The following is a 26,760-nucleotide window of genomic DNA, read 5'->3' on the forward strand; positions in this document are numbered from 1 at the left end:
AGATCCTTTGAATGTTGAAGATCAAAGCTGCATAGCACATTGTCTCTTAACAAACACTAAAAATCAAACATTACTCTAAAATTTCATAAGAAAACAAGGTGTTCCCAAACTTTTGAAGGGCAGTGTTCAGCACCTGTGCAAGTTTGGAATCAGTTTTGTTGCAGGTCGATTAAAGTAAAGTGATGGTAATATGATGCTGTTGTTTTATAGCTGTAAAATTGTGTACTATGTCAGTGATTAACGGTGCTGCAGATGATTCCATGCTAACTGAGAAAGATGAATGAATGTCAATATCTAAAATATGTCATATATGAAAAGCAGTGACCCAATGTTGCTGATCAAGAATTTTTATTTATAGAAATTCCATGACAAGAAATTACTATAAAAAGATAGTAGAGTTTATTATTTAATAACATTTACTATTCCCAAATTATCAAGGCATATATCTGGAACAAACCTATATTTGGCATTTTTGTGCACATTTTAGTCCACAACTTCTATTTATTTGCTTAGTTTAACATATGGCAAAAAATAAAACATAAAACATAAAATGTACAGGCCACATTTTATGCTTTATTTATGTATTTAGGTAAAAGTATATGTGCTGTTTGTAGATAATGTGTATATATATATATAGTTAAATTATCTACAAACAGCACACATTCCTGCACATTTTAATGCACAATTACTGTATATATACATATATCGCTGCTGTCAAAAGAAAACCTCATTATCTCCATTTTTGACGTATTTCAGTTTTTGACACAATTCCAAAGTACCTGTTACCCTTTACATTGTGTGTAAGTTTCATGAAGAACGGACCAAAAGATCCGGCCCAAAATGACTTGGGAAAAATTCTGGTTCCATTGACTTACATTAAACGTAAAGTATGTTTTTTCCTTCTCCTGTAAAGTTACCATTTCGGAGATGGTAACATTTTCTTCCGACAACAGTGATATATATACTCCATGTGTTCTTTGCTTTTCTAAGTGTAAGTAAATTATACATACATATACATTATAATGGCTCCCCGACAGTAATAACAAGGTCTCAGACCAAAAACAGATGGTTTTCCAGTAGAATAAACATAGGTGTATCCTGCTGGAAAACCATTTCAGGTGGTTCCTTAAGAAGCTGTTTAAGAGAACACTAAGAGTACATAAAGCTACATCAAAGCAAAGGGAAACTAATTTATGAAAGAACCCAAAAAAACCTCACTAATTATGTTTTATTATTTATTATCCTTATTTCACATTTGCTGTCTTCATTGTCTTTCTAGAATGCTGAAAACAGATGAGAAGACCTCATGTTTTTCCTGAAAAGTCTTCAGAACTTCTTACAGTTAAAACCTTTTAATCTCTTCTTTTCTCCAAAAGTATTCAGATGTCAGAAATGACCAGTCTTTTATTAACACATGAGATCTGCTTTATTTCCACTGATGTTCAGAGTGACCTCTTCCTTTACTATTAAAAATTCAAATAAAAAAGTGTCTACATCACCAGCTCTATTACAAAACATATGGTTTGCAGTACTCTTTGCATATAAAAGTTCTCATCAGCATTTTGAAACCACTTTAGTGTTTTACTTTTAAAAAAACATTTATTTACAGTCAAACACAGCAGAGGAACAAATAATTTGCACCACATTAAAAAAATATACAATGTCAAAAAGAAATGTTATGTATGTTATGATATTCTGATTAAAATACAGCTTCATGCACATTTGAAATGCTGCTTTCAATGAATATTCACAATCTAAAGACACATTACAGCATTGAAAATCAATGTATGTATGTATGTATAACAAAAGTAAATGTAAACGAAAAAGTGTCACACCAAATTTTGGCCAACTCTGCCTCCCTGTTACAGCCCGTTAGGCCATTCTTTGCTTGGCACCTTATGATACAACACAGCAGAACACGTAGCAGCTGACCAATATACAGCGTACCATGATAACCACATGAAGTCCGAACTCCGAGCATCTTCTCACACGTACCCCTTGGGTCCTGACTTGGCTGCCGAATACGTGGCCGCGTAGTTGTCCTTGGGTGGGCAGTTACAGCAGAGCAAGGCTCCTCCGATGATCATCAATCCGGCTGCGGCCCAACCGATGTACAGAGAAGCTCCGAGCTCCATCTTCTGTGAGCTAATGACCACTGGGTTGTAGAAGTCCCGGATGATGGCATTGGCCGTCCAGCAGACTGGAATGAGACACATCAAGCCAGAGATGATGAAGACGACGCCGGACGCGATGCCAACCTTGGCCTTGGCGCTTTCGTCCTCAACGCAGTTGGTGCACTTTCCACCAGCCATGGCCAGCAGGATTCCCACCAGTCCAACCAAAATACAGATGACGCAGAGGGCCCGAGCAGCCTGCAGGTCCGAGGTGAGGGCCAGCATGGAGTCGTAGACCTTACACTGCATCTGCCCGGTGCTCTGAACCACACAGCTCATCCAGATTCCCTCCCAGGTGGTCTGCGCCGTCACAATGTTCTGCCCGATGAAGGCCGTGACCTTCCACATGGGAAGAGCGCATACCACGATGGCCATGACCCAGCCTATGATGGCCAGGGCCGTGCCCAGCATCTGCATCCCGGCGGACACCATTCTTGTTTGATTCCTTAGTCCAAGAGAATATGTCTTGTAGTGTTGCTGGAGATGGGGTGATATTGATGAGGGGTGAGAGCAGGCCCCTTTTTATATGCTTCAAATAAGGAGGGGCAGTGACACACACTCGCACGTATGAGTAACCTCGACATGACTCCCCCCTCCCCCTCCAGCTGATTGTCCCAGCTCTTCAGGTTTTGTGTTTCCATAGCAGACTGGTCCCCAGGTGAGTCATAGCGACACAGTGAGTCTACAGGTCTGCTCATGGAAATAACTGGTTTCTAGTAAATCTCAGCATTGAGCCATGTTTGTGTCTGGGTGGATCCAGACAGAATATTTATATAATATTTTAAGAAACCTACACTGATCGAGTTATATCTTCTCCAGAGAATCAAAAGTGGTGCACAAGTGAAATATTTTCAGCAGCAAATACAAAGCCTGATTGGACAGAAGTATGCAGCAGCGAAAACCAATCAAAAGACCTTTTAGAAGGCGTTGAACGGCGTTACTTTGTGACATTTGAAAAGGTATGTTGCAAGCGAACAAATACAGGTGAATAGGTGTGTCTGTGGGGTGAAGACAGGTAGAAATAATAGTGCTTGTTTAACTTAAATTAAGGCTCTCTGGCACCTGGAACTTCAACCTGAACAAACAGTGCATAGTCACAGTGTCTACCTAAAACTACACATGCCAAAAATCACTCAATGTAAATAAATATCTTGTAGTTTATCCCTTCTTCCTGTAATATCATCAAAAAACGAAGACCAAATGCACAAACACAACATGCCTAAATCTGCATTATGAAGAAGACCATGTTAACACAGTGTTTGTATATTGTTTGTGATTTGCAGTGTTTTCACAATGATAGCAAAGCAAGACGTTCCTAAGCATTTATGCCGATATCTGGTATTTTTCATGCTCATATCAGCCGACATTGATACATAAACATTTATAAATTATAGAAATTCAGACAAGATCCACATGGATTACAGAGAATTGCAACACATTTCTTTAAGAAAGCGGAATCAAATGCAGATATTTTAGTGCAGTAACTCATTGTTGCCTAAACATTCAGCTCTGCCAGAAAAAGTACTGGAATAATTACATGTCATCCACTACAATGGTAACTTTACATGAGAAGAGAAAAACATTCTGAACTCATAATATAAGTCAATTAAATAAGACTTTTCACACTATGAAAAAGTAAAAAAAGTAAAATGAAAAACAGAAATAAATGTACGAAGTTTATAAAACTAAGTTCAAATCTTAGCATCTGTCCGATGCTGATTTTTTTTTGAGCAAGTATCAGCCAATACCGATATGCTTCCTTTAACATCATGCATCCCTTGTAGTGTATCTCTTATTTCTGTAATATCATCAAACTACTGAACCCAATGACTGTACCGAAGGCAAAAATACAACAGGCCTAAATCTACAACGTAAAGTAAACAATGCTAATTCAGTGCTTTTGACAATATTCTTTCAGACTTGCAGCGTTTTCACCCTGGTAGCTCCAAAATATTCCCACAAGGGATGCACAGATATAGGAATAGCGGGCCGATGCCGAGATCCGATATTTTTCGTGTACATATGTGTCAATGCCGATACATAAACATTTGTAAAATGTAGAAATTAAGACTAGATTCACCTGGAATAGCAACACTTATTTCTAATAATAAACTCAGTACCACAATAGCGCAATAACACAATAACCCAGCGCCGCATAAATAGCACAGTAACTCAGCGTCACCTGCTCTTCTGGAGTACAATGTCCGACGGTGACATATCAGCTGATACCGATATGCTTCCGACATCATTGTGCATCCCTATCACTGCCAAAAACAACACCACATTACTTAGATTACGTCCTTAACATGAGCTCTGACATCTAAAGTCCATGAAAAATGATCCTCCCCAATAATTTCCTAGAAAATCAACACTGATTAAAGCTTGAAAACATGCAGAAAATTATCTGACCTTTCACAGAACGTCCTGAGGAAGAGATGAGGTCTGTTCTGAAGACTCTCTAGCAGGTTCTATAGCAGTTAATGGTTCTGTATGCTTTAAGCGTTCACTGTCCGAGGGTCTGCCGTGGAGGACATGGCGGTGGGGGGCAAAAAAAAAAAACACAAAACCTTTGGGGCTCGCAGGTTTTGCCTTTTCCAGAAAGAGGGAAGGAGAGGGAGAGAGTAAGAGATACTGATTGTTTCATTAAAGAAAGAGAGCACTGTTCAGAAGCCAAAACCGCCGTTAGGACAATAAAGACTCTTTCTCAGAAGGTAGCTCATTAAAATCTCTCCTGGCTTGGGGTCGCTGGATAGAGTTCCACGTGCAGGTACACAGGGAAAGAATTTCCACAATTAAGGAGCTGAGGAAAGACGGCTAGCATAGCATCTACTTTTTAAGGTGACTGTCAGAAAGCAGCCGAAATGTGAGACGCTGGCTGGTGCGAACATTAAAGCAATTGTTTGGCTGAAAATGTAGTTTGCTCAGCTTCCCCCTTTACCCCAAATGTAGTCCATCAGCCGAGACATGTTGGGTCTGAAGTTTGCTTCTTTAGTTTTGGAGCTAATGTAGTTAATAAATAATGGAAGCTCATACATCACCTGTTAGCATCACGCTAACTGGATGTGCACACTTGGCAGCAAGCAAGGGGAGATATTAAAGGGGGATTCCACTGATTTTTTTTTTTTAATCTGCTAAATTAAATATTTAAGATGTAAACAAGTCATTCAAAGTGCTTTAATAAGGAGCACAACTTACCGAGTGGGGATAAGTGGGGATTTTTGATGCCTGGGACATTGATTTGCAGTAGTTTTAGGAAGGCTTGACCTAAAAAGTAATTTCATGGTGGAGGGATACACGCAGAGTGTCGTGACACTAAATAGTCCCCAAAGGAAATTAATTTTTTTCAGATTTTTCCCTGTTTACCATCATCAATATTCCACATAAACTCAGAAGACACGTGTAGGTTCACTGGTGGTTTGGGATAGTAAATAAAATGTCTATATTTGTGCCGTAGTCATGATTCCTATCACCACCGCTGTAAAGAAATCTGAACCATTTCACACCAAACCACTCTAAATCACTCTGTTTACATCTCAGAGACTGAACTATGGAGAAAAAAGTAGAATTAAATACATATAGACAAATATTTTAGGTTAAAGCATGTCAGACATATGAAGTCTACAAGTCTTCTATTACCTGTTAGCTACATTAGCCTCATAGCTTCAGTGCTAAAACTAAAGAAGCAAACTTCAGACACCAAACATGTCTTGGCTGATCGACTAGATTTGAAGTAAGGCTGTAAATTTGAAATTTTGCCTGGCTATCCCTGGTCAGTCTCCTACCTGTAGTATTGTTCTTTTCACACAAACTCATATTTTATAATTAGAATTATTCTAACAAGTAAGGATGGCAAATAACTTCACAGTAACTTTGAAATCTTTCCCACTTCCTCGAGACCTTTTGAGACAATCTGATTTTAACCTACACTAGTAAAGGGAATGGTTCTATTAGACGCATGAGTTCTAGAACCATTTCATGCTTAAATGGTTCTTTTCATGGTGAAATCGTTCTGCAGATTAATGGAGAATATGTTGAACCCAAAAGAATTCTGCTATTGTTTACAATCTTGACGTTGTAACAATAGTAGAATTAGTGCTATAAACAACCATATACAACACATTCTCCACCAATCACCATGCAAAAGAACCATTTAAGCATAAAATAGTTCTTTATAGAACTCATGGTTATAAATACAACCATTCCCTTTACTAAAGAACCCTTGAAGAACCATCTTTTTTAAGAACGTAGCTGCAAAGTACAAAGAGAAATGCTTAATACCATAGAAAAAAAAGTTTTTATTTTAGTACTTTCCTAATTTGCATAAGCCCAGCTTTGATACACTTCTTTTAGTATTAGTACATTAAATATAACAGTGTTAATGGGAAAAGAAATGCAAAAGAAGCTTCTAACAACACATTTTAGTCTTAAATACACTGGCAGTGTTTATAGACATGTTGTTCCAGTGATGTGACCACACAGTTATTACGAAACAGTTAAGTCTTAAATGATCCTGCAGGTTGTGACAGCTGTCAGCAACAATCTTACATTCAAATCCAGAACTGGGCGGTTTGCTTTTAGTAAATTACGGTGGGAAAATGTTAGAGACTAAAGAAAAAAAAAAACAAACATGTCCTGACAAGTATTTGCAGCACAGACAAGCACAGAACACGCTTTCCACCAACAGGGAAGATGTACCAGTCTGTGCTGATGTTAATCAGAAAATCTTAAAAAATGCAAACTAACGTCACTTCCTGTGAGCTGTGCTGTGTGGCTCTTTGTAATGATAATAAAGGTGAAACTCAGGCATGTGAGAGTCTGAGTGGGGGGGCTGGGGTGAGTGGGTTTCAGTATGTGACATCGCTGTGTTTAATCACAGGGCTTAGTGGGTAGGGCACGGTGAATAATCAAAGACAGTGACACAACTCTGGTACTCTGTTTTACTCCAAGCTCTATAGTCACTTTTATTTACACTTGTTTCACATTTTTTGTCTGTTTCCTCATTTTATTAGCGATACCTGCTGTGTGTGCAGCCACCCTTTGATATCCTCATCATTTGTGCCATTGTCAGGGTTAAGATGTAGCAGAATACAAGTGTTTGGAATATGTATTCAGAAAACAGAGAGAAGTATCAGTCCAAGGTATTTATTTTGTAAAGGCAGTATTCAGAATACAGTTACCTTTTTTATTTGTAGGAGAATACTTTTAGAATACATATTCACTCAATTTACCCCTTAAATGGCCAATGAGGCCAAAGTTTTACTACACACTTCTATAACCTAAGAATAGCTCAGCTAGTTTGCGTTGAAGTCCCTGTAGTTACTGAATAATAAGCCTTTCTATGTAATACGTCAGGGATTTTAGGGGGGTAAAAATAAATACCATATTTGAAAAAAACACCATCAATACTTTTTAATATTTTAAAATCATGTAAAGATTTACTCTGAAGAAACAACTTAATTAACAGCTTTTTTACAAACAGTTTCTGCTAAAGCCTGAGTAGACTGATAAATCAATGTGATCAGTTATTAATCTCAGTGCCACTGAGCTCTGCTAAAGCCTGAGTTCATCAGCATGATTCCACATAAACTCAGAAGACTCGTGTAGGTTCACTGGTGGTTTTGGATAGTAAATAAAATGTCTATATTTGTGTTGTAGTCATGGTGACCCCTGGTTCCTATCACCACCACTGTAAAGACATCTGAACCATTTCACACCAAACCACTCTGAATGACTCTGTTTACATCTCAAACACCAAATAAGGCAGAAATTGAAAAATTGGTGGAATTTCCCTTTAACTATTACAACTGAAATAAGGTAAATATGTCAGAGGTTTTGTAAGTTACACTTCAGCGAACAATTTAATCACGAGAACCTCAGTCAACAAAGACAGTACAAACAGCATTAATCTCCTCAAATGACCATGAAAAAGGTGTATCAAAATTTGATTATGTGCTGATAATCATTTCCACTTTCATACATTGTAAAATTACATACTGACCATATATCGTCACTGTTCAAAGAAAAACATGTATCTCCAAACGGTAACTTTTCAGGAGAGGGCAAAAACACCCTAACTTTTAATGCAAGTGTATGTAAAGGAGAACTGCTGTGTTCAAATGATGTAGAAAAATAAAAATGGCCAGATATGGAGATACATGTTTTTCTTCTGACAGTGACGATATTTAAAATGGCTGTTAACCAAAAGAGAATTACTGTGTGTTCAAATGTTCAGATGTGCACTAAAACATAAAATGTATTGTGTGGCACATACTAAATAGGCCACTATGTAAAACAATCCACAAGATCCATATGTTTAAAAATATGCAATTATCAATGAAGCTCCCTACGCTCCAAAACACCTGTTTCCTCTCCCAGCTTCTCCGACTAACTGTTACCATGCAAGCTCGCTCCTGCCTGTCACTTATTAATGAACTGACACCTGCTGACAAATAGACTGGCTGAGCAGGTTCCTGCTCCCACACTCGATAAAGCGTCAGCACTGGTCTGTGCATGTTCTACACTCAGAGACCTCTGTATGCACCTGTTCCCATTCGGTCGTATTAGTCTTAGACAATACATTCACATTCTCCCATACAGACTGACCGTGTCTGTGTCTATACCTGTATCTGTATAGTCCAGAATCACACCAAGCAAAATGTTATGTTGTTTGGACACTGAAGCACTAAAGCTTTCAGCAAACAAGTATCCTGACCTTCAGTAACCTGAGCATTTGCTCTTAACCCCCTAAATGACCCAGGGCCGAAACGTTTGTTACACACTTCTATAACCTAAGAATAACGCAGCCAGTTTGCATTGAAGTCCCTGTAGTTACTGAATTAGTATTTAATAGGGATTTTAAGGGCACATATCCTGCATTTTCCTGCATTTCTCATTTACATGCAGGTTTATGTAGCAAAACCCTTTCTCCCTTGCAATTAAGCTACTTTTGTCACTGTGCCTTTAATCCTCTATTGCACGGTATTGCCATATGGCAACAATTACTTTTTCTCAATTTTACTAAAAAGCAGTAATATAAAATCTGTGTTTTCCTATTTAATTGTGGAAAAAGGGTCTTTTACTTTGAAAGGACAAAGAATTTATGATGTCACATGACCAGGAATTCTTAGTATGATGCTGTTATTACCATATATTCCAAATACCAATTGAAAAAGTATTAATTTACAATATTTGTGAATATTGGGTCGTACATTTTTACTAAGTTTAAGTTGGATTTGTTTGGTCTTGGTTTTTTAATAAAAAGATTTTTTTAGAGAAAAATTAGATTTTATGGTGCTTTTTTTTTTTAGATTTTATGGTGCTGTGGTATGATTGCGCATTGTTGCCATATGGCAACAATTTACCAAATACCCCACTTTAAATTCAAATGTTTCCATTATTCAAGAAATTTTAAATAGCAAAACACATTAAAACATTTTATCATGTTTATGTAATAATTCATGCAATAGAGGGTTAAGACTGATATATGCAACTTGCCCTTATTCAAAAAGCAATCTAGGCTGAAACAGACCTGGGTGGGGCTAAAATGCTGCAGGCCAAATGGTAAGAGATGTGGAAATGCATTTGTTTTTATAACATCACAGAAACAAGGATTTCAAAACGGGCTTAGTTTCCATGTGCGGACTGTATGGATTGGGGAGTCAATGGTACATTTTAAAATTTTAACAGTGTTTACATACTACAGCACTCTTACAATTAATGTTTCTATGATTTTAGCCCTTCAAATGTCCCATGTCTTACTTTTTTTTGCATTTTCTTCCCTCTCCGAGATCCACTTATTACATTTGTGTATGTTTATGTACCAAAAACATTCATAGTATATTTCTACATGACCATTTTCCAACCTCTCTTTACCCCTAACAATTAAACAGGCTGTGCCTTTCAGACTTAAACATGTAAATGACCTCTGTTCTCAGGCTAAACTGCTGTGTGCTGAATAGGAGGATGTGTGTAATTACGTTTGTTTTATGACATTAATAAAAACAAAGGGGTGTTTTTGCAGCTTATTTTCCATATATGGACTGTATGGACCCGGGAGTGCAACTTCAACAACGTTTATGTCATGTTCATCATACTATTATCAAAAAAGCAGAACATTCTGTTGCCTATATTCTTGTATTAATTCAATATGGGGCCTTTAAAGAATACTCCAGTGTTTTTGGAGTGCTCCACCCTATTTGTTTATGTGTGTTTTTTTTTTCATGGATTTTGTGATGTGAGCTTAAGTGGACAAAAGACGCTATTAAAAAAGAGTGATAATCATAATCTCTCTCTGTCAGTCCTGTTTCACATAGGTCATTATTTCAACAGAAGTCCTGGCACTGAGTAAAGAATAACAGAAACACATTTTCAGTGGACGTCAAAAGGCAGGTGGAGACAATGGGAGTGCTGTGAATCCAACGTACGGGAAAATGATGACCTGTGGGTTGTGACAGTACAACACAGTTTTCTCCTGAAAAATGAATAACATGTACTTATGGCCACCTTGATGGGAAATTATGTACATTCATTATTTATATTTATTTATTTATTTATTTTATTTTATTTTAATTATTTTAGATTGTCATATATTTTTTATTAATGTGTTTAATAGTTTTAATCGGTTGTTCTGATTTGTCTTGTTTGTCTTAATATTTCCTAATTTTTATTTTTATGCACTGTTTTAATGATAATAATTTCTCGGTTCTATTTTATTTTCTTTGCCATACTTTTACTACCACAGATGCATATTTACTTTATTCAATCTCCTTGTATTGGAAATGCTCTGCTACTTTGTAAATGAGAGTCACCCTTAGCGTAGTGTGAGTTTGAATAAAGGTTGATTAATTGATTAATTGTTTTCAGTAAAGTTATGAATATGTTGTTTTGAGAACACAGGTTTGGTTCCAGACTTCTTCCTGCACTCCAGCCATCGCATGTCATCAGCAGCGCCTGATATAATTTAATGAAGCACTGATCAGATGGTAACTGTAAATTCTTGGACTTCCTCAAGTAGAATTTTAGCAGTGGTCACACTAACACACAGATCAATTTCAGATCAATGATCCACTCGTACCAGCGCAACACACGCTAACACACCACCACCACGTCAGTGTCACTGCAATGCTGAGAATGATCCACCACCCAAATAGTACCTACTCTGTGAGGGTCCATGGGGGTCCTGACCACTGAAGAACAGGGTAAAAGGGGGCTAACAAAGTATGCAGAGAAACAGATGGACTACAGTCTGTAATTGTAGAACTACAAAGTGCACCTATATAGTAAGTGGAGCTGATAAAATGGACAATGAGCGTAGAAACAAGGAGGTGGTCATAACGTTATGCCTGGTCAGTGTGTAATACTAATAAAGCTTCAGTGACTTCAAAAATTCCATTTGTCTCCCATGTTTAGTCCAGCTATAGCTTAGAGTTCATGTTTGTCAAAGATTTCTCAGAATCCACAGACAAGTATGTGACTTATGCCACATATATATCTTATCTCAGCTGCTCTGATCTTAGCCACAAATATTCTGAATGTCTGAGAATAAATGAGAAAGCAAACAGCCTCAGTTTGAGTCAGTTTCACATAAGAAAGCTAATATCATGACTAATATTTACCCATTTTTCCTATAAGGCGTAACGGTGTCGTGTTCAGAAAATGTCAAAAGGTTCTGATTTACGACCTGCTGGCTTAAGAACAGTCTTCCTGTCGAGGTTATATGTGTAAACTGGTCCGAGTGAAAAGCTAAACGTTCCCCAGCCCCTCCCTGCAGTTCCCTCAACCTGCCTGTTGGTGTCGTCTGCAGTTCGAGGTAAAGCCTGAAGCAAAACTCCTCAACCATGGCCGTTATGATTCAAAACTCACTCTGCGTCAACTAAAACTAATAAACTGAAATCATATAAATGTATTTACTCATGAAGATGCTTTTTGGCTGATGATTGGCCAGAATACAAGCATGACTCCAACATCAATGGAATCAAATGACCACACCTAAACAAATGAGCTATGAGATGCAGAAACTGAAGGCTGTTTCGGACATTTATTGCTATTTATCTTTCGGTACTTCTCAGTTATTTGCTCAGTCACAGAAGAATTTAAGAGCCTCTTTCCAAACTGAAGACTGACGAATTAATCTGAAATGCAAAAGGCTTTAATCTGTAGTTGATAAATAAAGTGTGATTTTTATTAAAATCTATCAACACCTGCATTTGTAAATGTATACAGTAGTGAGAAAAAGTCTTAGGTCATCTGAGAAAATGATGTGTAAAGCAATTTGCTTGGACAGTAAACATTTAATTTTTTCAAAAACACAAACATACACACACACACACACACACACACACACACACACACGCACACACACACACACACACACACATCATCTAAACCGCTTATCCTTCAGGGTCGTGGTGGGGTGCTGGAGCCTATCCCAGTTGTCACTGGGCGGAAGGCAGGGTACACCCTGGACAGGTCGCCAGTCCATCGCAGGGCAAAAAACACAAACATTAGAATAAAAATAAATAATAAAACACAATAAACATCAGGAATAAAACCTGTGATTATCTACCAAATATAATCACAAGTTTACTGACCACAGTAAAACGTGAGTTTTTTGAGTTTATTGATGTTTACTTGTATTTATTCAAATGTTATACAGTGTGTTACTGGAAAAACACATGCTTACTTTCCAGATAACTCATTTTAATCTGCTTCATTTGTTTAATTTTCAGTCAAAACCCCCATTAAGTATGGATTAGTCGTTTTTTCAGGATAGATTTCAGAGGAGATTAGATATGACAATCCAATTCCATAATAAAAAAGAAACCCTTTTTCTTGCATAAAATGATCCTTGATTTATTTTCTCTGACCTGATTATTAATTTCAAGAACATAAAAAAACAATAATGTGTGCAGGAGTCCTTTTGGAGTATGTTGCCTTGAGGCAACATCGTGCGACAATGGGAAAGCATGGTATAGAGCTGTGTTCCCTGGAGTGGTGAAACCTGGATTTTGACTGGCTAAATCCATTCCACTGTCACACAATGTTGCTTCTATATTTTTGCAAATTCTCATGAACAGAAGAAAATGGTACCGAACGTTAAAAAAGAGGTTTAAATCTGCCCACTAAGAGATAGTATGATCAAACACATGCTTTTTATTGACTTACTCAAACTCCTCCATTCATTGTTAACCCTATCATTGTCTTTAAATGTATATAACGTTATTGCAAAGTGAAGAAAATCAGTTTGTTGCCCTGAGGCAACATTGTGCAATAGAGGGTTAAAGGAAAATCAGTGTGTTCAAAAACTGATAAATAAATGATATTTTCTGTTAGAACTGCACTGTGTAAGATTTTGTTGTTAAAACTGAAAGAAGTGTCATTACTGAGTGAAGAGAATAAAAACAGGCTAAAATGGTGAGTGTGTGCTGCTATGAGTCGCCCTGTAAAGCCTGAGATAATCGTTTAAAAGCCAGAGGTGTAGAGTCAGGAGTTCTTCACACCACATCGTACATTTTTACATATTAATGTCACACACATAGACTTAAAAAGAAGGTCCAACTTGATGTTTGGGTCTCAAATAATCTCAAAATCAACATTATACTGATAAAGATGAAGATATGATGACAATAGTAGATAATTCACATCCTCAGAAAACGTGTACTTCACCAAGTTTAGACTGAGTTCTCTTCGAATTCTCTTTCAGTCATCACATTCATGTGCTCAGGGAAGGGGGCCAAAGCACAACCCTCACTACAAAATGTTATGCATGCAATTACACGTTTCCACCAGAGAGGTCCCCCCAAATCCCCAAAACTTACAGAGTGCAGCTTTAAATATATGGTTTCTGATTTTTTTCTAGATGTTGAAAAATGAATAACTTTTACTGAAGAGCCGTTTTTGGCTGGCGGCTAACAGTGTAACACAGTTTACCATATAATACACAATGAGGAAACATGTCAGAGCGCACACCCTCCCCATATGACATTCCTTACCTATTACTTATGTTTCTTAATAAATAACAGAGGTGTCTTTCCGAGTGACGATCAAGTCTGAGTCAGAGTCCGAGTCGCTGGTGTTGAAGTCAAAGTCGAGTCCCAAGGCTTTCTCGATTTTCTCAATACGAGTCTAAAGTGATCAAATTCGTGACTCGAGTCCAACTCGAGTCCATGTCATATGAATCGAGTCTGACTCGAGTCACGAATTTGATGACTTTAGACTCGAATCGAGAAAGACTTGGGACTCCACTTTGACTTCAACACCAGTGACTGGGACTCTGACTCGGACCATCTTCTTGACTTGGAAGACTAGTGGAGAGTCTGACTGCAGACGGGACTCCACACAGTCGATTACTTATCATGGGAATGGATTTGTTTCCTGATTTTTCTGAATAATTGAAAATTGAATGTATGCTTGGTTTATTTTATTTCAGAAGGGATGCGTTAGAGCTCAAGTTCGCCTCCATAAGCTGGTAACAAGCGAAGCATCAACAGCATCAATGCTCCCTCGCTCAGCACTTAAACTCCAGTCTTAGTGGAGAAACTCACCAGGCAAACTGACCGATTTTAACAGCTTATGCAGGTAAAACAAGCGCAACATCCACTGCGAGGATGAAGTTGACTTGTTATTCACCAGCTTGATATTGAAATTTGACATTCCACCTAAATGGTGACGGAAACGTGGAACGGAAAAGTTTTTTTTATTAAGTTCATTAAAAATACTGAATACACAGCCATACACTGCTAACGTGCTGTCATTAAAAGGCTATAATGCTGTTACCATTATTCAGTGTTATGGCCGTAAATTAGCTGAAGAACGCAGACTGACTTGTTTAGGACTCGAAAATTAGCACTATTGACTTGGGACTCAATTTGAGACTCGTCTGTACTGACTCGGGACTTGAATCGAGACTCGACTATCTTGACTTGAGACTTACTTGTTACTTGCAACTTAGTGACTTGTTCCCACCTCTGATACATAATATTAAATAAACATTTAAGCAAGCAGCTTGCGTCACAACCACAGTCATTTTCTTAGGGATAAAGTATTTGGGCGTATGGGCTGCAAATTCATTTCAGTGTAGTCCATCAAAACATAATCAAGAGCCGCCCGACTCAGCTTATGAGTCCAGCTAGTGGAATTCTGAACCGTTACACAAGGAAGATAATCTGAGATCGGGTAACGTCTCTTACTCCTTCTACAGACAAAGAGCGGAATTGTCCAGCCTTCACACACGTCTTATTGAGAAGGTGATTCAGCAGTTTTTTTCTCAAGGTTAATGGGAGAAATGCCCATATGAGACACCAGTGGAGTCCCATTTCAGCCTGAAAACCCCTGTGTTCCTGCACAATGACAGGCTACATAGCAAACTTCAGAATAAAGCACAATTGTCCTGAAACTCAAACCTTATAATTTCTTAGTTACAAAGGGCAAAAAGCTACTCATTTGGAGTAATTTTAGCTGCTGGTGTTGTTTTCTGGAAAAAAAGCCTATTGTTAGTCTTACAATCAAAGAAAACATAGCAATGAACATCATCTTGATTATCAAACCTATTGCATTATATAGATGCAAGCATTAATAGAAGCACCCAGCAGTTTGGTTCCACAATCATAAGCATTGCATTCCATTTCATATAATGTCGGTCTGTAAGGTAATTCATAGAAGATGCTGAATAATTAATTATAGGTACTGCATAGTGTATAGAAGGTACTGAATAATTCAAAATATTAACTGAATAATTTATAGTAGCTACTGAATAATTTGTAGCAGTTACTGAATAATTCATAGTAGCTACTGAATAATTCATAATAGTTGCTGAATAATTTGTAGTAGTTACAAAATAATTCATTGTAGATACTGAATAATTCATAGTAGTTACTAAGTAATTTCTAGTAGCTACTGAATCATTTATAGTAGCTACTGAATAATTCATTGTAGATTCTGAATAATTCATAGTACTTACTAAATAATTTCTAGTAGCTACTGAATAATTTATAGCAGCTACTGAATAATTCATTGTAGCTTCTGAATAATGTTTAGTACATACTGAATAATGCATAGTAGTTGCTAAATAATTTATAGCAGAAACTGAATAATTCAAAGTAGTAACTGAATAATTCATGGCAGTTACTGAATAATTTGTAGTAAGTACTGAATAATTTGTAGTAAGAACTGAATAATTCATAGTAGCTGCTGAATAATTCATAGTAGCTACTGAATAATTCATTAGTAGTGACTGAATAATTCGTAGTAAATACTTAATAATTTGAACTAAACCCTGAATAATTCATTGTATTTACTGAATTATACATCCTAATAACAATAATAAGTTTGCAGTTTTAGGGTTCCATTGAAAAACAACACTAGTGCATTAGCATATTTCCACCATCAAGGTGCCTTAGACTGCTAGTTGTTTGGATTTGACTGTGCCACCTGATGGTAAAAAAAAGTGACAGAGGGTCCCTGTTTGCTCTTATACCAGTGCAAAAATGATGCCATCGTGGTCTGACTCCACCTTCAAACTTCTTTGCACTATAAAGAAGGTAGAATCTGTTTCTCTCCCTCTCTCGCTCCCTCTCTCAACCCTCTCTTCCTCCCTCCCTCACCAGTCTCCCTTTAAGAAAGCTTCATCCACTGCTGGGAGTCTAATATCGCACCGCTATTTTCCAGGGCTGTGTCAGGGACACAGAGGACGTTAGTCTGCGGAGCTCTTGGGACGATGGCTTCAGCCGGCCTCGAGATCCTGGGCATGATTCTGGCCGTGGCCGGCTGGCTGGGAGTGATGGTGGCCTGCTGCTTGCCCATGTGGCGTGTGGCGGCATACGTAGGCCAGAACATTGTGATCACACAGGTGGTCTGGGAGGGCCTGTGGATGAGCTGCGTGGTCCAGAGCACGGGGCAGATGCACTGCCAAATCTACGACTCTATGCTGGGGCTTCCTGAGGACCTCCAGGCGGCCCGTGCCCTCACCGTGGTCTCCACATTTGTCGGGGTGGTGGGCATCGCTCTCGCGGTGGCAGGGGCCAAGTGCACCAACTGCACATCGGATGCATCCAATAAGCCGCGCATCATGCTGGGCTCCGGAGGGGCGTTCATCGGGGCCGGGCTGCTGCTGCTGGTGGCCGTGTGCTGGACGGCCAACACCATCATCCTGGACTTCCATGACCCGCTCCTGCAGGAGACCCAGAAGAGGGAGTTCGGGAACTCGCTGTACTTCGGCTGGGGCGCCTCCTGCCTGCTGATCCTAGGGGGAGCCATACTGTCCTGCTCATGTCCTTCCAGAGGACGCCCTGCATCGACCAGAGCAAATTACTCCACGGTGAAATCCATGGCTGCGACTGGATATGACAAAAGGGACTATGTTTGAGTGGTCTTTATGCTTGTTTGAAAGCAGCCTAGGTCAGCAAATGAGACACAGGCAAGAGACGTGCATTCAGAGTGCTGGAACTTGCAGTAAATGGCACCAAGATATCTGTGATGTATAAAGTAATGATACAGGTAGAACTATGAAAGTCATGTAGAGTTAATACTGCTTAACTGACACTTAACTGGTTCATATGTGAAGAAAGTCATTCTGATTGGTTTAATGTGAAATGCTTCATTCTAGAGAAACTTACCAAGTAAGAACTCTTCACAGTGGTGGTGATAGGAACCAGACGTCCGCCTCTAAATGCTACCTCAAATGAAATGGTCATGAATACACTGCCTGTAGGCCATTGTTTCACGATATGTTTAAGGTGCAGGTTCACTGGCCATTTAGGAAAGTAAATAAAAGGCTATATTTGTGCTGTAGACATGGCAACCCCTGGTTCCTATCACCACCACTGTAAAGAAGTCTGAATTAGGTTTCTCTACAATGAAGCATTTCAAGTGAAATCAAAATGGGTGAATTCCCCTTTAAGGACAATAAGCCAACTCATAGAACAAATGTTTACTTTTATTGATGGCATTTTGCATCACAATAACTGTTCTGCATTCATTTGTCAAAAAAGCATCCACTGAAGTTCCTCATAGGTGCATTTATAAGGTTAAAGGCCAATGCAAGGCTTAGTAATGTAAACATTATTTGAAAGCAATAAAGTTCTTATCAGAGAACAATCAGCATTAATGCCTTCTGGAATTCTTTCTTTCCCAACTGTGGAAGAAACAGGAAACCCGAGACTCCGCAAAGCTAAGCTAGCTAGGCTAAGAAACAAAGGATGCTCACTGCAAAGTGCCCCATATCTTTTGAAATCTACCCAGCTTTTAAGGAGCTGCTGCACATTCAAAATTAGCCTCTCTGCTTCAGTGTAGACGTGACAATGTGACCGTTGTTCTGGGACCTTCTGCTGCTCCTTTGTGTCCATTGACCGTAACTGAAACTAGCCACTGTGAGATGAAAGCACCTGCTAGGTGGATACCTCTCTGGGCCCAGGTCCTCAATAGCTTCATTGATTGCTGAAGCTAACATTTAAGCCCAGTGGCTGTGGCATTTCTTTGTTTAGCTGGTGATCATTTTTGAGAGAAGGAAATCAGCCATAAATGAGCTTTTCAGTTAACCTAAGTGCTAATGATGTTATGAAAGCAGAGGAATTTGAGAACCATGAGTAAACAGGAGAAAGGAACCTTTATCTTCTAATTATCTTGTCTCACAAAGGACAAAGAGTTTTGAGGACCATGAAATTCAATTCTGTTCAAGTTTATTGTTATTATACATAAAACGGAGGTACAGTATAACAAAACACGTTCAGGATAAGTACAAAAACAATGAATAGACAGTAAACACAGACTAAACTAGAGACACAGAAGTGTGCTAGTGTATAGACAGAGCGTGCAAAATATGTGTGGCACTCTCAGAGGAAGGTCCAGTGAATAAAATATACTTAAGTGTTCAGTAAACTGTGTAATGCATGTTTGTTCAAGTGTTCAATCAAGTACTTAAGAAGTCATTCGGCAGTAATATGGAGAGTGCAGTCTGCAATGCACATATAACTGGAGTGGTTTATTGTACTCATGATCTGGTGGGAGCTGTGGGTGTGACCAGTTTAACAGCTTGAGGGTAGAAACTGTTCTTCAGCCTGGTGGTTCTAGCTCGAATGTTTTGATATCCCTTCACAGATGGTAGCAGGTGGAACAGGAAGTGCCTGGGGTGTGTGGGTTGTGTGGGGCCTTCTGTTCCGTAGCAGTTGCTGTACCAGACTGTGATCAGCTGGCCAGGAGGCTCTCCACTGTGGACCTGTAGAAGCTGCAGAGGAGCTGATGTGGCAGGTTGATTCTCCTCTGCTTTCTGAGGAAATGAAGGCTTTGTTGGGCCTTTTTGACGAGGTGTGATGTATTGACTGACCAGGTGAGACCCTCAGCTATGTGAATGAGGAATTGAAAGCAGTTCACTCTTTCCAGCATGATCCTCTCGATGATCTTCCTGAAATCATGAATCATCTCTTTGGTTTCGTTTACATTGAGGGAGAGATTGTTGTCTGTGCACCACTGTGTTTCACCTCCTCTCTGTATGCTTCCACATTGTTGTTAGCGATGTGGCCCACTACTGTTGTGTTGTCAGCGAACTAGATGATATTGTTGGAGTTGTGAAATCATGCAGCCCTCAAAAATGGAAAGCTAGTCAAATCACACATGTAGCACTTGAAGTTGGACACAATGTTACTTTTAGTCCCTCTATGCTAAATAAAGAGATTTCATTTGCTAAAACATGTACAGTTTCAAATGCTCCATACAAACGAACAATCAAGTTTGTTACCACTCACCACTTACAATGCAGAGGTGGTAAACATGTTGTTGCTAGTTTAGCATTTAGTTGAATTTACATGTCTAGTTTAAGTACATAGACTGGACAAGCATCACACTGAACACAAGAGATAAATCTCTTAAAATCACACTGAACACGAGAAAAATCTCTTAAAATCACACTGAACACACGAGACAAATCCCTTAAAATCACACTGAACACATGAGACAAATCTCTTAAAATCACACTGAACACAAGAAAATCTCTTAAAATTACACTGAACACATGAGAAAATCTCTTAAAATCACACTGAACACATGAGAAAAATCCCTTAAAATCACACTGAACACAAGAGATAAATCTCTTAAAATCACACTGAACACATGAGACAAATCCCTTAAAATCACACTGAACACAGGAGAAAATCTCTTAAAATCACACTGAACACACGAGAAAATCTCTTAAAATCACACTGAACACACCAAGACAAATCTCTTAAAATCACACTGAACACACAAGACAAATCCCTTAAAATCACACTGAACACATGAGAAAATCTCTTAAAACCACACTGAACACACGAGAAAAATCCCTTAAAATCACACTGAACACATGAGACAAATCCCTAAAATCACACTGAACACGAGAAAAATCTCTTAAAATCACACTGAACACACGAGACAAATCCCTTAAAATCACACTGAACACACGAGACAAATCCCTTAAAATCACACTGAACACATGAGACAAATCTCTTAAAATCACACTGAACACATGAGACAAATCTCTTAAAATCACACTGAACACACAAGAAAAATCTCTTAAAATCAAACTGAACACACAAGACAAATCTCTTAAAATCACACTGAACACATGAGACAAATCTCTTAAAATCACACTGAACACAGAGAAAAATCTCTTAAAATCACACTGAACACACGAGACAAATCCCTTAAAATCACACTGAACACATGAGACAAATCTCTTAAAATCAAACTGAACACACAAGACAAATCTCTTAAAATCACACTGAACACATGAAACAAATCTCTTAAAATCACACTGAACACATGAGACAAATCTCTTAAAATCACACTGAACACGAGAACAATCTCTTAAAATCACACTGAACACAAGAGAAAAATCTATTAAAATCACACTGAACACATGACAAAATCTCTTAAAATCACACTGAACACACAAGAAAGATCTCTTAAAATCACACTGAACACATGAGACAAATCTCTTAAAATCACACTGAACACATGACAAAATCTCTTAAAATCACACTGAACACACAAGAAAAATCTCTTAAAATCACACTGAACACATGAGACAAATCTCTTAAAATCACACTGAACACATGACAAAATCTCTTAAAATCACACTGAACACACAAGAAAAATCTCTTAAAATCACACTGAACACATGAAACAAATCTCTTAAAATCACACTGAACACAAGAGAAAAATCAAACTTAACACACAAGACAAATCTCTTAAAATCACACTGAACACATGAGACAAATCTCTACAATTTTTTCTACCCTTCAACTGACATAAATTTAGTGTAGACAAAAAGAGAGCCCTCCTCAACACAGAATCTCTCCAGATCCCTCAGGCTTCTACTGTAGCTTCTCTCTTTTAGACTGTCCTCGTCTGCTCACTCTACAGTTTTTCAGTAGGGTTTAGGTCAGGGGACGAGGGTGGCCATGCCAAAAGCTTGATTCTGTGCTCTTTGAACTCTTTCTGTGTGGATTTGTGTGTATGTTTTGGATGGCTGTCTTGCTGAAAGATCTGACCATGACCCAGTTTTAGCTTTTTGGCGGAGGCAGCCAGATTTTCATTTAAAATCTCCTGATACTTCATGGAGTCCGTGATCTAATGTGTCCTAACAGGGTTCCCAAGACCTTTGGAAGAAAAACAGCACCAAAATACCACAAATCCTCCACCATACTTAACAGTGGGGAAGAGATCCTTTTTTTGGCATGAATGTCCTTCTTTTTATGCCAAACCCATCTTGAGAAAATGCTTTCTTCTGACACACCAAAAAATAGGTTTGGAGACCTCAAAATGCTACCATCATCTGTAAATCTCCAACTGTGATACTTGGTGACATTTTTGCCTTTCTAATCATCTTCCTTACTGTGTGTGGAAGTAAAATAAACATGCATTCTGTTCCAGAGAGGTTCACTACAGCTCTGGTTGTTTTTTAGCTTCTTTATTACTGACCTATTTTTTTATAGCCATTGCCTGATTTCTGAAAGCTGACACACTTTTGTCTCAATTCATTTTGCGTATTCTCTGAACATTCTTCCACATGTTAACCCCTTAAAATCCCAGACTTATTACATACTAAGGCTTATTATTCTGTAACTACCGGGACTTCAGTACAGACTGGTTGAGCTATAGAAGTGTGTAATAGAAATCTGGATCCTGGCCATTTAAGGGGTTAATAAATGAGGGAATGTGGCCTCTGCGTCACCTCATGTTTACACCACAGTGAAACAGGAAATCATGGATAAACGGCTTAAGAGTTCTTGAATACTCAAGTCTACTCAAAATGAAATAATAATAATAATAATAATAATAATAATAATCATATCTTTTTTTATAGAACACATCATATTGGTGGCAGCTCAAAGTGCTTTACAGACAGGTGATAATATTTGACAGTAACAGACACGACAATGAGAGATCAAGTTACAGACAAATACCAAAGAGATTTCTTAATTGAGCGCTAAGCTAAAGAGATATGTTTTCAAATATTTCTTAAACGTGTGAACTGAGCTCCACAGTTTAGAAGCAGAATAACAGACAGAGTCTCTGTATTTTACAGAAGGTGTTTGCAGAAGGTCAGTATCTGCAGATCTAAGATCACAGGTTGGAACATAGATAGACACTCTGTGAGGTAAGTGGAGCTTTAAAGTCATTTAGAGCCTTAAAAACTAGGAGCAAAATTTTTACATCTATCCTGAAAGATCTAGGCAGTCAGTGCAGTTTCAAAATGGGAGTAATATGATCTCTCTTTTGTGTTTTTGTTAGGATCTGTGCTGCTGCATTTTGTATGAGTTGTAGAGGATGTATTGTTTTCTTAGGTAGCCCAGTAAGAAGATCATTACAGTGATCAACTCTGCTTGTAACAAAGGCATGAACAAGTTTCTCTTCTCTTTCTCAAATGATAAAAAGCTACTTTCATGACAACGTTTACATGAGCTCAGAATCTAAGATCACACCGAGGTTTCCTAATTCAGGTTTGGTATACGGGGCTAAAGAGCCAAGCTTTTAATAAAGCATTTTTCTTTGAGTTTTAGTACAAAGTATCAGTGTTTCAGTTCTCTAATTATTAAGTTGTAAGAAATTTTGTGAGATTCACAGCTGGTCAGCCTGTATACAGAGTCTTGATCATCAGAAGAAATTGAAATGTATAACTGCATGTTATCAGCATAGGTATGAAAATTTACATTATGGTTCCTAATTAAATCACCTAGAGGCAATATGTACAAAGAGAAGAGCAAAGGCCCTAAAACTGAACCCTATGGGACTCCACAAAAAATGTTAAATATTTTTGATGAATGATTTCCCAGTGAATAATTTAGTAATTTAAATCATTCTAAAACTGGGACTGAGAGACCTGACCAGTATTTAAGATGGTGTATTAGAATCTCATGATCAATGGCATCAAAAGCTGCACTAAGATTCAGTGAGACCAGAATAGAAGGATTTTGTGCATCAGTGCTGAGCCTGAGGTCATTCATAATACAAACCAATGCTGTCTCAGTACTATGGTTAGAACAAAAACCTGATTAAAACTTCTCATATAACTTGTTTGAAATAAGATACGCATTTAATTGCATGAAAGTAACTTTTTCTAAAGCTTCTTCTAAGGAAGATTCGAAATTGGTCTAAAATTTTCTAGTATGGAAGAATCCATGCTACTCTTTTTCAGTAGGGGCTTCACCAAAGCGTCGTTGTTGACAGAGAACAGTTTACAATTGTTAAGCCATCATTTTGAATGCAATCAAAACCATCTTAAGAAATGAAATAGTAACAGGGTCAAGATCACATGTGGACAAACCTACTTTGTTTATAACACTTGTAAGCTGCTGATGATTGACAGCAGAGAAAGATGTCATTACTGATGTAGGTGGCTTATCAGGAAGGTTACAGGAGTTTGTTTCAGTCAGCTGAGCTGTAGTCTGTCTCATCAAGTCTTTTTTTTTCGAAAATGAATTGCAAACTCTTCACAGATTTTAGAAGATAAAGCACCATTCACCACACTAGCAGAAGAGTTAGGGTTAATTAGTCGGTCTATGGTGAAAAAAAAGGACTTTGGTATTATCTTCGTGTTTATTAATTACACTAGAGAGGTATGACTGGAGATCTGCTCTTTGAAAATATCATAGTGTACCTGCAGTTTAGTTTTCCTCCATAAGTGCTCTGTTTTACAGCAATTTCTCTTGAGCTGGCATATTTCCTCATTCCACGGATTTTTACAAGTATGCTTGATTTTCATCCATTTGACTGGAGCGAGAGTGTCAAGAGTTTCCTTAATCTAGTATTTAAATAAGAGACCAGATCATTACAGGAGGAAGTCAGAGGTGTATTCGCTGAACTTTTATAAATATTCTCAAAGCTTCTCAGCTGTTTCTGACTTCATGTAACACTTTTCAAAGTAACTTTAAAGGCACTTTTTTCCTTACTTCTACACTGACTTGAAAGAAAGCACAGAAATGATCTGACGAGAAATCATCAGAGATTTGGGACACATTTGTGTTTAAACCTTTCATCACCAGATCCACGTTGTGACTGAGCTTGTGGGTCAAGCTGCACATGTGCTGCTTCAAATCAAATGTCTCTAGCAGTCAAATGAATTCTAATGCATTATTGTCTGATGGATTATCAATATGTAAGTAAATGGGAACATGCTTCAGTTACATTTTGTTGTGAGGTTTTTGTGTTTTCTCAGACTAAATTTTCTTTAATGAAAGGTTAGATTTCTACCCGTTTACCCTTAGGGTGCTAATAAAGATGGAGCTGGTTTCTGTTTTTCTTTAGTTTCCTTAAAACTTCCTAAATAAAAGTAAAATGACCAGTGCATAAAGGCTTAAAGTAGGTCACCAGGAACCTTGTATGTGTCCTTGATAAGTGGAATGGACACTAAATATTTATGTTTTGTGACACTGAAACAAAGACGTGGGCTGTGATTGCGCTTTGGTCATGTGACAGACTGTTTGCTCCACTTTTTAGTGTCATCCATTCGGTCTTCCTTCAAGGAAACGCACCATTCAGAAGAGTTTCCATTAGCATTTCATGTCAACAAATGAATCACCACTTTATTACCCAGCATAGATCCTTATATGACACTTTTATGTGACTTTGTTTTGCATAGCTGGCTCTGCTTTTGTGATAGAATGCGCCACTTGTGGTTGTTCATGTTTGCAGACCACACTCCCAGGTCATACTTGTCTCCTGAGGTTTTGTTCGTTTTGTGGTTTAAGTGTAACCTACCAGTTATCCTTTAACCAGACGCCCCTGGGCCCTGGTTATCAATTCACTTCCCTTGTGTTGGGGCAGAACACTGAATCATTACAGAAGTTTCCATGCCAAGGTTACACTAGGAGGGGAAAAAACTTTATTTTGAAAAGTTTGACCAATCCCCAGGAGGCCTCATCCGTCAAAACCCCTCCTTCCCCTGCGGAGATAGTTATAAAGCATTGGGCCACTGTCGAGAACCTCCCTCAGTTTATGATATCTGTGGTGGAGTGAAGCACTTTTCAAGGGTACAGAATGGTGGCTCTGGGTTTAGAGATACTGGGCGTCACCTTGGCGACTCTGGGGTGGATCATCGGCCTCATATCCTGCGTCTTGCCCATGTGGAGGGTCACGGCCTTCATCGGCTCCAACATTGTGACGGCGCAGATCATATGGGAGGGAATCTGGATGAGCTGTGCCGTCCAGAGCACGGGGCAGATGCAGTGCAAGGTCTACGACTCCATGCTGGCCCTCAGCTCAGACCTGCAGGCCGCCCGGGCTTTGTGCGTGATCTCCATAGTGCTGGGGGTGCTCGGGGTTCTGGTCTCCGTGGTAGGGGCCAAGTGCACTAACTGCATCGATGAGGAGGGAACCAAGGCCAAAGTAATGATCGCCGCCGGATCGACGTTCATTTGCGCCGCCATCATGCAGATAATCCCGGTGTCCTGGACTGCCCATGCTATCATAGTGAATTTCTACAGCCCGGTGGTGACGGACGCGCAGAAACGAGAGATAGGCGCCTCTCTCTACCTGGGATGGGCGGCCGCAGCTCTGCTGCTCATAGGGGGAGCGATTCTGTGCTGCAGCTGCCCCCCACGGGAGGAGAAAAGGTACGCTCCACCAAGCAGGATGGTCTACTCCACCACCAGATCTGCAGCTCCCAGCGGCTACGACAGAAGGGACTATGTCTGAGCCAATGCTTTGCCAAGAGAGATCTTTGGTAAGAGTCTAACCTTTTACCTGCTTTCATCAGACTGATAACATCCTGACCCAAAAGAGAACAAAGTCTGTGCACTGGAGCACTGTGTGTTTGGAAGCAGGAGCGCATACGGGCCGAATATTTTGTTTCTGTCATTGTTGTCGTCCAAAGATCATTCAGAAGAGTCATTCTGTATATTTTGTCTCTGGTTGCATATTAACTGTACAGCAAGGTGGCTATCACAATTGTAAAGTGGCTTAATTTCTCTTTTTCTTTCAGCTGATGGGAAATTAAACGTGGTTATTGTGTTTGTATGTCTTATTCCACAATGGTAGAACAATTACGCATGTTTTTTTTTTTTAAAAAGGCCAAGTAAAACTGTATATGTGTCTTTGTATTAAAATTCATGCCTGTTAA

The 26,760-nt window shown here is 38.7% G+C and overlaps 3 protein-coding genes across 3 annotated transcripts; 2 read left to right on the forward strand and 1 right to left on the reverse strand.

Moving 5' to 3' along the window:
• Positions 1-1,400: 1,400 nt before the first annotated feature.
• Positions 1,401-2,686, reverse strand: LOC118797156 (claudin-4-like). Its single transcript, XM_036556406.1, has one exon. The coding sequence runs from the start codon at positions 2,604-2,606 to the stop codon at positions 1,986-1,988; it is 621 nt and encodes a 206-aa protein (XP_036412299.1). The 5' UTR covers positions 2,607-2,686; the 3' UTR covers positions 1,401-1,985.
• Positions 2,687-16,884: 14,198 nt separating this feature from the next.
• Positions 16,885-17,535, forward strand: LOC118796988 (claudin-4). The gene has a single exon (XM_036556178.1). The coding sequence runs from the start codon at positions 16,888-16,890 to the stop codon at positions 17,533-17,535; it is 648 nt and encodes a 215-aa protein (XP_036412071.1). The 5' UTR covers positions 16,885-16,887.
• Positions 17,536-25,618: 8,083 nt separating this feature from the next.
• On the forward strand, positions 25,619-26,760 carry LOC118796811 (claudin-4-like). The gene has a single exon (XM_036555928.1). It carries the CDS (start codon positions 25,680-25,682, stop codon positions 26,334-26,336), a length of 657 nt encoding a protein of 218 aa, XP_036411821.1. The 5' UTR covers positions 25,619-25,679; the 3' UTR covers positions 26,337-26,760.

Source organism: Colossoma macropomum, unplaced genomic scaffold, assembly GCF_904425465.1.
Source record: "Colossoma macropomum unplaced genomic scaffold, Colossoma_macropomum, whole genome shotgun sequence".
Taxonomy (NCBI): domain Eukaryota; kingdom Metazoa; phylum Chordata; class Actinopteri; order Characiformes; family Serrasalmidae; genus Colossoma; species Colossoma macropomum.

Bases quoted from the DNA above. Each gene is read 5' to 3' on its own strand.
- LOC118796988 (XM_036556178.1), top strand. From the start codon at position 16,888: ATGGCTTCAGCCGGCCTCGAGATCCTGGGCATGATTCTGGCCGTGGCC.
- LOC118796811 (XM_036555928.1), top strand. From the start codon at position 25,680: ATGGTGGCTCTGGGTTTAGAGATACTGGGCGTCACCTTGGCGACTCTG.
- LOC118797156 (XM_036556406.1), bottom strand. From the start codon at position 2,606: ATGGTGTCCGCCGGGATGCAGATGCTGGGCACGGCCCTGGCCATCATA.